Source organism: Salvelinus sp. IW2-2015, linkage group LG33 (assembly GCF_002910315.2).
Source record: "Salvelinus sp. IW2-2015 linkage group LG33, ASM291031v2, whole genome shotgun sequence".
Lineage (NCBI taxonomy): Eukaryota > Metazoa > Chordata > Actinopteri > Salmoniformes > Salmonidae > Salvelinus > Salvelinus sp. IW2-2015.
The window spans coordinates 26831038-26843554 of record NC_036872.1 but is presented as its reverse complement, the minus strand read 5'-3'; the positions used below and the strand labels follow the sequence as shown (position 1 = coordinate 26843554).

General features: G+C 43.9%; 1 protein-coding gene across 16 annotated transcripts in view; it reads right to left on the bottom strand.

The window, feature by feature from the left end:
- Nucleotides 1–12517, bottom strand: part of LOC111957411 (splicing regulator ARVCF) — a 194995-nt gene that overhangs the window by 67268 nt on the left and 115210 nt on the right. For all 16 annotated transcript variants that reach the window (XM_023978214.1, XM_023978220.1, XM_023978217.1 and 13 more), the window contains one exon: nt 7099–7601. In XM_023978214.1, coding sequence (XP_023833982.1) covers nt 7099–7601 — 503 coding nt within the window. The remainder of the gene's footprint in view (nt 1–7098; nt 7602–12517) is intronic.

The following is a 12517-nucleotide window of genomic DNA, read 5'->3' as shown; positions in this document are numbered from 1 at the left end:
TCCCTATACCCTCCCCTGCTGCTTATTCCCTACATACCTCCCTGCTACCTATTCCCTATACACTCCCCTGCTACCTATTCCCTATACACTCCCCTGCTGCTTATTCCCTATATACCTCCCTGCTACCTAGTCCCTATACACTCCCCTGCTACCTATTCCATATTCACTCCCCTGCTACCTATTCCTTAAACACTCCCCTGATACCTAGTCCCTATATACTACACTGGGCCTGTCTGGATCACATTACAACACAACAGCCTTTTCTCTGCATTCTAGAGAGGTAGTACTGATGCACCAACACCAGGCCAGCAGCCTGTGAGTCAAGCCACGTAAACACACTAACACACACACATACAAATATACAAGAACACAAACATGCATGAGCTCGCACGCAGGTATGCACACGCACACACAGCACATCCACTACTCAGCTCCTGGGAGAGAGGGAGAGTGCTCAGCAGCTCTATGAATGTTGGATTACAGTAGAGAACCAGGAATGGACACCTGTTTAGTAGTTGTTTGCCCACAAATCTCTGTTCACTACTGTCTATGAATGGAAAATATATGAGACAAATGCACTCCACGATCATGTGTTTGCTAGAGGGCGCAGGCCTATATTCAGGTGGAAAAAGAGAAAAGGGAAGTTAGTTCCACGTCAACCCTTCCCTGCAAGAACAGAACTGGCCTTGGTTTTGGGGACAGCACAAATCCGTTTAAAATGCATGTGGATGACCATAAAAAAAACAGTCTATTTTTAAAGCTCCAATTATATTTAATTGTAGAAAAACATGCCCAGTGTGGGGCACGCTGTAAACCGATCACACATTGTGACGGTGCTGTTTTCATAGAGGCCTCGCTCTAGCAGCTAAAGCATATGGTCAGGCCTGGGATGGAAAGAAAGAAAGAAAGAAAGAAAGAAAGAAAGAAAGAAAGAAAGAAAGAAAGAAAGAAAGAAAGAAAGAAAGAGAGAGAGAGAGAGAGAGAGGATGAGAGAAAGAGAGCAGAAGAGAGAGATGAGAGAGAAGAGAGAGAGAGAGAGAGAGAGGGGAAGAGAAGGAAGAGAGTGGAAAAGAAGAGAGGAGACAAGTGAGAAGCAGGGAGAGAAAGAAGAGAAGGAATAACCAATAGAGAGAGAGGGGGAGAGATAAAGAGAAAGACAGGGAGATATAGGGGAGGGGTTTTCCTCTGTTCCCCTGTCTTGCGGTGGGAGGTTATTTTTATCTGGGCACAGCCATCCCTCCTCCCACACACAGACTTCTCAGTCAGAGTGACCATACATACAGTAGACTACATAGAGATATTTCACAACACCTTCATGTGCTGTACACATCTTCTCCTCTATATACAACAAGAAAAAACAAGTGAAACAACATCTGTCCTTCACAGACTGTCCTTCCATCCTGCCATTTTCTGTGAAAGCACCATAAGATGTTATTACTGTTTATAGTTAGTCACAACACATAATTCATTATAAGCGTTTTATAATGCATTACAGAGCACATGATACATGATACACATATGTGCAGTGCCTTCAGAAAGTATTCATACCCCGTGACTTATAACACGTTTTGTTGTGTTACAGCCTGAATTCAAAATTGATTAAATATATATTTTTCTCTCACCCATCCACACAATACCATAATGACATAAATTAATTGAAAATGATATACAGAAATATCTAATTTACATAAATGTTCACCACCGAGTCAATACTTTGTAGAAGCACCTTTGGCAGGGAGTATTTCTGGGTAAGTTTCTAAGAGATTTCCACACCTGTTTTGTGCAACATTTATCAATTATTATTTTTTTAATTCTTTAAGCTCTGTTAAATTGGTTGTTGATCATTGCAACCATTTTCAGTTCTTGCCATAGATTTTCAAGTAAATTTAAATAAAAACTGTAACTAGACCACTCATGAACATTCACTCTCTTGGTAAGCAACTGCAGCATAGATTTGTGTTTTAGGTTATTSTCCAGCTGAAAGGTGAATTCATCTCCCAGTGTCTGGTGGAAAGCAAACTGAACAAGGTTGTCCTCTAGGATTCTGGAATATTTTTTATTCTGTACTAGCTTCCTTCTTTTCACTCTGTCAATTAGGTTAGTATTGTGGAGTAACTACAATGTTGTTGATCCATCCTCASTTTTCTCCTATCACAGCCATTAAACTCTGTAACTGTTTTAAAGTCACCATTGGCCTCATGGTGAAATCCCTGAGCGGTTTCCGTCCTCTCCGGCAACTGAGTTAGAAAGGACGCRTGTATCTATGTAGTGACTGGGTGTATTGATACACCATCCAAAGTGTAATTAATAACTTCACCATGCTCAAAGGGATATTCAATGTCTGCTTTTTTTACCCATCTACCAATAGGTGCCCTTCTTGGTGAGGCATTGGAAAACCTTCCTGGTCTTTGTGGTTGAATCTGTGTTTGAAATTCACTGCTCGACTGAGGGACCTAACACATAATTGTATGTGTGGGGGAACAGAGGTAGTCATTTAAAAATCATGTTAAACACTATTATTGCACAGTCCATGCAACTTATTATGTGACTTGTTAAGCAGATTTTTACTCATGGACTTATTTAGGTTTGCCATAACAAAGGGGTTGAATACTTATTGACTCAAGACATTTCAGCTTTTCATTTTTTATTAATTTGTAATAATTTKAAAAACATAATTCAACTTTGACATTATGGGGTATTGTGTGTATTCCAGTGACCAAAAATTGCAATGGAATCGATTTTAAATTCAAGAATTCTTGAGCTAGTCCCATGGGAAAACGATGTGTTGTTCAAATCGTACACTCCTAAAGGTTGCCTCCTGACGTGTAAACTGCTATTTGCCCTCTCAGTTTCACATGTCCAAAGCAAAAAAAGCCTCTCTCAGATCCCATTCCCCACATTCCTGCTGAATGCGTGTCAGGTCAAACCAATCCTGTTGAGATTAGTGGTGTGATGTGGCCGCAGAGAGACACACGTCATTCAGTGACATTTAACAAGTCATGGAGAATGTTTAACACAGCATATTCCTATTGAGCTTGAGCCATATACTGTTTAAACCATATACAGGGGTGTTTTTCGAAATACCGACGGTATGATTTTCAATATAGTGGAGCTGAGAGGGTGCTTGCTACGCCACTGCTTATGACTATAAGTATAACTATAAGAAATCTAAGATGAGAAAAATAAGTTATACCCAGCTCAGTGCTCCAGCTATGCATTTGGTTTGCTAACTTGCTAGCTAAGTGGCTAGATGTCAAGATCAAGCTTCTTGGTTACAGCAGAGACATTCAATCCCCTCCTGGATCAAGATCCCTGTTGCCTTTTTTCCTTCTTCGAAATAGCCCCCCTTGTGTGCACATTCGGTTTTACCATATACCCCGGTATGATACCGGAACGGTATGACGGTATGGAAATCTGGATACCACCCAACCATAATTCCTATAACACTAGCCTGGTTTAGTCCATGTTACCAACAACACTCTCTTAGTTCTCTCTCTCTCTGTCTCTTAGATAGAGAATGCAGGACATGCTTCAATAATGCCTCCAGCCCACAACATCACAATGCCCTAACAGAGAATATGCCGGTACTTTAAATAATAATAGAACAAGACTTAGAAATTACATTCCACAACAGTAAAGCAGTGGCATTATTCTGGCTCCCGGTGGCCATGCAGGTTTTCACAACACACCCGAGCAATTAATTTGTCATTCAAAGAAGCCAATAAGCTTTGTACATTACAAACAAAAGGCCTAGTATTTACTGTCCTTTTTACAGCCAAGGCAATGTAGCTAGTGTTGGCCTATTTACAGCCGAGGCAATGTAGCTAGTGTTGGCCTATTTACAGCTGAGGAGCTGTAGCCTATGTTGACCTATTTACAGCTGAGGAGCTGTAGCTAGTGTTGGCCTATTTACAGCTGAGGAGCTGTAGCTAGTGTTGCCTATTTACAGCTGAGGAGCTGTAGCTAGTGTTGACCTATTTACAGCTGAGGAGCTGTAGCTAGTGTTGGCCTATTTACAGCTGAAGAGCTGTAGCTAGTGTTGGCCTATTTACAGCTTAGGAGCTGTAGCTAGTGTTGACCTATTTACAGCTGGAGGAGCTGTAGCTAGTGTTGGCCTATTTACAGCTGAGGAGCTGTAGCTAGTGTTGGCCTATTTACAGCTGAAGAGCTGTAGCTAGTGTTGCCTATTTACAGCTGAGGAGCTGTAGCTAGTGTTGACCTATTTACAGCTGAGGAGCTGTAGCTAGTGTTGGCCTATTTACAGCTGGAAGCTGTAGCTAGTGTTGGCCTATTTACAGCTGAAGAGCTGTAGCTAGTGTTGGCCTATTTACAGCTGAGGAGCTGTAGCTAGTGTTGGCCTATTTACAGCTGAGGAGCTGTAGCTAGTGTTGACCTATTTACAGCCGAGGAGCTGTAGCTAGTGTTGGCCTATTTACAGCTGAGGAGTTGTAGCTGGTGTTGACCTATTTACAGCTGAAGAGCTGTAGCTAGTGTTGACCTATTTACAGCTGAGGAGCTGTAGCTAGTGTTGGCATATTTACAGCTGAGGAGCTGTATTTAGTGTTGGCCTATTTACAGCTGAAGAGCGTGTAGCTAGTGTTGGCATATTTACAGCTGAGGAGCTGTAGCTAGTGTTGGCCTATTTACAGCTGAGGAGCTGTAGCTAGTGTTGGCCTATTTACAGCTGAGGAGCTGTAGCTAGTGTTGGCCTATTTACAGCTGAGGAGCTGTAGCTAGTGTTGACCTATTTACAGCTGAGGAGCTGTAGCTAGTGTTGGCCTATTTACAGCTGAGGAGCTGTATTTAGTGTTGCCTATTTACAGCTGAGGAGCTGTAGCTAGTGTTGGCCTATTTACAGCTGAGGAGCTGTAGCTAGTGTTGGCCTATTTACAGCTGAGGAGCTGTAGCTAGTGTTGACCTATTTACAGCTGAGGAGCTGTAGCTAGTGTTGGCCTATTTACAGCTGAGGAGCTGTATTTAGTGTTGGCCTATTACAGCTGAGAGCAGTAGCATGTGGCATATTTACAGCTGAAGAGCTGTAGCTAGTGTTGGCCTATTTACAGCTGAGGAGCAGTAGCTAGTGTTGGCCTATTTACAGCTGAGGAGCTGTAGCTAGTGTTGGCCTATTTACAGCTGAGGAGCTGTAGCTAGTGTTGGCCTATTTACAGCTGAGGAGCTGTAGCTAGTGTTGGCCTATTTACAGCTGAGGAGCTGTAGCTAGTGTTGGCTTATTTACAGCTGAGGAGCTGTAGCTAGTGTTGGCCTATTTATAGCCGAGGAGCTGTAGCTAGTGTTGTCCTATTACAGCTGAGAGCTGTAGCTAGTGTTTTCCTATTTACAGCTGAGGAGCTGTAGCTAGTATTGACCTATTTACAGCTGAAGAGCTGTAGCTAGTGTTGGTCTGTAGAACTCACCAGTGTTGTATAATACGGGTGTGATGTTTAACCAAATTTGTGATCGTTAAAACCATTAAAAAAATGTACATCACTGTGCAGTTATTACAAAACTACCATTAACAGGTTCCGATCATCATCATAAAGGAAACATTTAAATTAAACAAATACCTAACGCTACAATGCTGTAAGTAGGAGGAGATATGCATCTTTCAAATTATTTGCCACGAATGTAAAGCGCTCCGCCTGTCATCATCGTTAAAAGTTGGAAAAATGGCAGAATGAGACAGGGAAGTCCTGCATGGCATTACTTTGAGAAGTTAAATGAGAAGGTGATCAAATACAAACTTGTGAGGTTGAATTGAGCTACAGTGGCAGTACAGGTGCAATGCTGAAAGACGCACTGTGAGACACAACCCGTTGTTGGCAGCAGCGCGATAAGGGTCGGAGTGAAAAAATCACAGCACTGATTGCAGAAATGATTGCAGTTGAAATGCAGCCATTGTCAATGGTACAGGATGTCGGCTTCAATACCCTGATGGCATATCTTAGAACCAGACTACAAGACGCCATGTCAAAAAAACGTGAAGGCCCTGACGGAGAAATTGTACAATGATTGCTCTGTAAGGACAAAGTTCAAACTCTGAAAATGGCCTTTGTGGCATCGATAGGAGTCAGAAACTACAAAGTGCAAATAGGATAATTTGTCATAAAGTCAGTCTGGTCTAAAACAGAGTTTGGAACATCCGTGCATCACAACAGGTAAATGAAGGTTGGGTTTTGATTTGAAGATGTCCATTTGCCCACTAACATGGGGTGAACAGCTGCTGTGATTGCTCTCTATCCAATAGCATAGACAGTTAGACAGACCTGCCAATCAGCTCTGACTTTGTTTACATAAGACAATATGTCAAGCATTTTTTAACTTGAGAAATACTGCACCAAACACCTTAGTTAGATGTAAAATTGCGCAACTAAAACATCCTCAGCAAAAACGTCAAAATGATTTAGCTATTTCTTGAGTTATCTCAGATTCATTCTGGGGATTTTGAGAAAATGAAATAGGCTTCTGCGTCTACAGTGTCTCATGGGGGACAAACATCATTAACCAAACGCGGAATCGGTCAGGAAACACAACTCTAAGACTGAATTTTTGTTTCTTCTAATGAGCAACAGAAAAACAAATGTGCCAAACAGCATGTTCAGTGGCTCTTAAACAACAGATTGTTGGACGACTATGAACACGCTGTCATACATCACTGCAACGAGCCATCACATTGATGAGAAGTGGGGCATTAAGGACGTACTGACAACTGAGAACACGGAAGAAAGGCACACAACAGAGAACCTAAAACGGCATTAATACCATCGTTGCTGAGTGGGTGGAGGACAGCAGTAAGGTGAACGACGTCTGGTAGGGTTTCCACTAGTTACCACAGCCACAAACTCAAATTTGTTTAATCTTTTTGGTCTTCATTTTAGGTATAAGGTTGGCAGTGTGGTTAAGGTTAGGTTTCAATTGTGAAATCATTAAAAATACTAATGTTTAAACAATAAAAAAATGCCAGTGTAAACGTTAAGAACATTTTTCCATTTGTCACATCCCTACTGTATAATACTGTAGTAGGTACATAGTATCGGTCTACAGTAACTTACCTCTGTTGATTCTTGATGTACAGTAGGCACTATGGTCTCTGTAACTCACCTGTGATGAGCTCGCGGACCTCCATGTCGTTGGTCTTCCTCAGCAGGCGGACAAGGGCAGGGATACCGTCACAGTTCTTGATGGCCACCTTGTTGTCGTGGTCCTTGCCGTAGGAGATGTTCCTCAGGGCTCCGCAGGCCTTGCGGTGGACCTCAGCCTTGGGATGGTCCAGCAGGCTTGCCAGCACCGGGATCCCCTTCAGCTGACGCACATCTTTCTTGATCTTGTCGTTTTCGTAGCACAGGTGCTGCAGGTATGCGGCAGCGTTAGACTTGACCGGGTCGATTGGGTGGCCCAGCATGGCTATGACCTCTTGCAGATCGGGGTCACGCCAGCGCGGGTCCTTGCGGATGCTGTCGATGGAGGGCGAGCGGCGGCCAGCCAGGCGGTCCAGGCTGGCCATGCTCCCCCTCTCGGGCTGGGCCAAGGGGGCCGGGTACATGCCATGGATGTAGGGGTGTCGCTCGTCAATCATCTCCGCCTCGATGGGATCCTCGTAACCCCTATAATGGAGAGGGAAAAGGGGGGGGGGTACGTTTGAGGAAAGATCATGTAACATTGTTCAGAGCATTTCATATCTCTCTGTGAGGAGTTGTAGCTGTATGTTTTCTGTACATTTTCAGAACATTGGGATACGATTTAGTCTACGACTGCAAGGTTAACACCATCAATACTACTTCTATTACTACTAAAACAGATGGAGAGAGCATTTATTGGGGTTTGTATAATAGAGGGATTTCAGGAGAAAGAGAAGGGGGGATAAGAGTTGAGAAAGGCAAAGTGAGGTGAGAGTGATTGACTGATGGAGGGAAAAAGGAGATAGACACAGGGGTGAAGGAGAGGTGAAAAGACAGGAGCGAGAGAGGAGAAAAGAGGACAAAGACGGAGACGGGGGACAAACAAGGCTTGTCTGTTATTAACAGCTCTGTCAGAGGGCCGCTCCCATCGATAAGAGAAACAGGGGCCACTTCCTTATTAAGAGTCTCTGTCGGCTCAGAGCGATGTTCTCTTTTACCTGTTTTAATAATGATGGGGGAGCTGGTGTTAGTGTTGGGCGAGGAGGAGGAGGAGAGGGAGAGAGAGAAAAAGAGTGAGAGTAGAGACAGAAAGAGCCAGGGAGAAGAGGAAAGGCGATAGAAAGAGGGAGAGAGAGAAAAAGAAAGAGGGAGCAAGTGAAAGAAAGAAAAACAGACAGTCAGAAATAAATAATTTCATTTGAAACAGCAAGCCAGACAAAATTAATTGGGGCTATTTATATAATAAATATGAATTTGGAGGGCAGAAATTATTAAATATTAAAGCATTAGACCCCTCACTAAAGGCTTCAGTCACACAAAAGTTACACTTGAATCTGAACTGGTTCTCAAGCAGATTAGTAAGAATGTCTCAGCTAGGGCTGTTATGGTGATCACAATACCGCTACACCGGCGGTCACGAGTCATGATGGCAGTCAAATTCCATGTGACCGTTTAGTCACGTTAATTAGGCTTCTCTAAGCTCTGATGCTGCTGATGGTCATTAGTAGCCTACCAAACTTGCTAACTGCCTGGTACTCAGCACTCTATTGTCACTCTAATCACTCTGACATCAATGTGAATGTAATCGAAAATCGAATCAAACACTTAATGAGAGCCCATGAGCTCAAGTAGCGCAACATTTCTTTATGCTATGCAATTGAGGCCTCTATTAAAAAGAGTAGGATCCCATCAGCTTTCTATAGGCTAGGGCTACTATATTTATTTCTCAAATTTCCTAATATTAAGCACATTGCTTCTCTTTACAACAGGAGTATAGCTTACCTGACTGGCATGAAAATGAACCACGGGAAAAGTGTCCTGCATTCACTATTTAAGTACATAGATGACATGTATTTTTTTTCCCTGGACTGAAACATGACCCGTCAAACAGAGCTTCTTAACACCTGCCCGCTTAACCCGGAAGCCAGCCAAACCAATGTGTCGGAGGAAACACTGTTCAACTGATGATCGAGGTCAGCCTGCAGGCACCCGGTCCGCCACAAGGAGTCGCTAGAGCATGATGAGGCAAGTAAAACCCACCCCGGCCAAACCCTCCCCTAACCTGGACGACACTGGGCCAATTGTGCGCCTCCCTATGGTACTCTCGGTCACGACCTGTTGTGACACAGCCCGGAATTGAACCCGGGTCAGTTGTGACGCCTCGAGCACTGCGATGCAGTGCCTTAGACCGCTGCGCTGCTCGCTAGGCCCAGTCATAAGGTTTGTATCACAACTAAAGTGGCCAAATAACTTCTTAAAATGAAGCACATTAATCCGCTTTACAAGGGGTGTAGAGTCTAACTGGCATACATACGCAGCATGTTTCAAGTTTGGAGAAGATAAGTTTCACCATAAAAATGCACTTTGACAATGGTGTTTTCCCGCTAATGGAACATTCGCGCTTATAGCTTACTACCGTGTGCGTATTGCTGCACTTATAATGTGAAGAAATAGCCTAATAGTTTATCAACATTTTAAGCTAAATGTTCTGATCTGTCAGCCTAAAAATTATGCTAATGGTTGTATAAATTTGGGATCTATCGCATCCCACAACTGTCCCAGACTATGTTTGGAATATTTATTTCTCACACAGAATAGGTCAACTTTTGTACTACGGGGGATAGTAGATTGACATAGGCTAGTTCTTTTATTGTTCGTTTGGCTTTATCATCTTGTTGGCTGACGAAAAGTAAATACGGAAAGTTTTTCCAATATCTACAATATGCACCTTGGAATTGGATAAGGACGCGCACAGTTGCATCCCCGATGTGTCTGTCTTCACTTCTAGCCTGTGAGAAAGACCCGCGTGACAGAAAGCTATGTGAGTTAGAAGTGCTTTGGAGCATGCAGCCAGGCATAGGGAATTATAATTATTATTATAATTATTATATTCAGCTCATGGGCACAACGGCCACTGGCCGCAAAAGGCATGGATTTTTTTAGGGGACATTACAGCCACAGAATGGTGATGCCGCCAGGAAATTCGCGGCATTATCAAGTGCTTGTCAAATTGTGAATGAGGGACTGATGAAGTGTGTACAGCCTGCGCAAAAAAACAAAGCAGAGCTCATGCCTTTAATGCAACTTTTTTCAAATCATCATTAGAGTCGCATCATGCAGCTTTAGAATGTATTGGAACTCAGAGTGATCCAGTTTGTCTCGAAATAAAGAGTAGTAGATACAGCTCCTACCGAGCTGGAACCGTTCATTTACTTCTCCAGACAAAAAGGGCTCCATTTCGAAACTCATCTGGGACTAACTTCGTTAGCGTGATTTCTAGCAGCTTAGCTAGCAGCTGGTTAGCGGCTCTGTCAAGCAGGCTTCAACCTGTCTGTTAAGTGGGATTCCGGGACAAGAAATAACGGTCCTAGCTGTTAGACGCTAACCGTGTCACGGAATCCATGTAAAAACAAGTTCAGTGTTTATTTCTAATGAAGATTGGTATTTTTTTTGTCAAAAACAACAAACCGAGAGTTTCCAGCATACAGTGTTCAGCTGCACACTCCCTGTGGTCAGGAAAGGAGAGGCAGCAGTAGAGAGAGAGAACCCAACCATGCTCACAGGGAGGTTTCTGACCCAACACTGTCTCACCAAAGACTATGCTAATGCCCTGCCTGTCCTGGCTGCCTCCCTGGGACTGGGCCCAGGTTAGCTTAGCGCCAGAGCCATTAAGGGAGATGTATACCATTTCTATATACAGTATGACGGTGCTAAGCAGTTAGCTCTCCTGTGGTGAAGTGGGTCCCCAGGTAGGCCTGCATGCCCCAGATGAGAGCCCCTCTATTCCACTCGACCCCCTCCAGTCTCTCCCCCGTCTCCAGGCCCCTCCAGTAACCTTCATCCCTAGCCCTCTTTGGTCTGTGATCTACACAAGGCTCTCTGCTCATCAATTCTCAAGGAGCACACACTGCAGGGGGCAAAAAGTGGAAATCTTCATTTCCATCTCAGAGTGGTGGAGGAGGTACACATGTTTATTGTAACCCTGGTGTTCCAGTACCACCAACAGTACACATGTTTATTGTAACCCTGGTGCTCCAGTACTCCAGTTACACCAACAGTACACATGTTTATTGTAACCCTGGTGCTCCAGTATCCCCAACAGTAACACATGTTTATTGTAACCCTGGTGCTCCAGTACCATCAAACAGTACACATGTTATTGTAACCCTGGTGCTCCAGTACCACCAACAGACCATGTTTAATTGTAACCTGGTGTCCAGTTATCCCCAACAGTACACATGTTTCATTGTAACCCTGGTGCTCCAGTACCACCAACAGTACACATGTTTATTGTAACCCTGGTGTTCCAGTACCACCAACAGTACACATGTTTATTGTAACCCTGGTGTTCAGTACACAACGTACACAGTTTATTGTAACCTGGTGCTCCAAGTACCACCAACAGTACACATGTTTATTGTAACCCTGGTGCTCAGTCCACCAACAGTACACATGTTATTGTAACCCTTGGTGCTCCAGTACACCAACAGTACACATGTTTATTGTAACCCTGGTGTTCCAGTACCACCAACAGTACACATGTTTATTTGTAAACCCTGGTGCTCCAGTACCACCACAAGTACAACATGTTTATTGTAAACCCTGGTGTTCCAGTCACCACCAACAGTACACATGTTTATTAACGCCTGGTGTTCCAGTACCACCAACAGTACACATGTGTTATTGTAACCCTGGTGCTCCCAGTACCACCAACAGTACACATGTTTATTGTAACCCTGGTGCTCCAGTACCACAACAGTACACATGTTTATTGTAACCCTGGTGCTCCAGTCCACCAACAGTACACCAGTGTATTGTAAACCCTGGTGCTCCAGTACCATCAAACAGTACACATGTTTATTGTAACCCTGGTGTTCCAGTACCACCAAAGTACACAGTTTATTGTAACCCTGGTGCTCAGTACCACCAACAGTACATTTACATTACATTGTAAGTCATTTAGCAGACGCTCTTATCCAGAGCGACTTACAAATTGGTGCATTCACCTTATGATATCCAGTGGAACAACCACTTTACAATAGGCATCTAACTCTTTTAAGGGGGGGAGGGTTAGAAGGATTACTTTATCCTATCCTAGGTAGTTCCTTAAAGAGGTGGGTTTCAGGTGTCTCCGGAAGGTGGTGATTGGACTCCGCTGACCTGGCGTCGTGAGGGGAGTTTGTTCCACCATTGGGGTGCCAGAGCCAGCGAACAGTTTGACTGGGCTGAGCGGGAACTGTACTTCTCAGAGGAGGGGAGGCGAGCAGGCCAGAGGTGGATGAACAGCAGTGCCCTTGTTTGGGTGTAGGGCCTGATCAGAGCTCTGAAGGTACGGAGGTGCCGTTCCCCTCACAGCTCCGTAGGGCAAGCACCATGGTCTTGTAGCGGACTGCGAGCTTTCA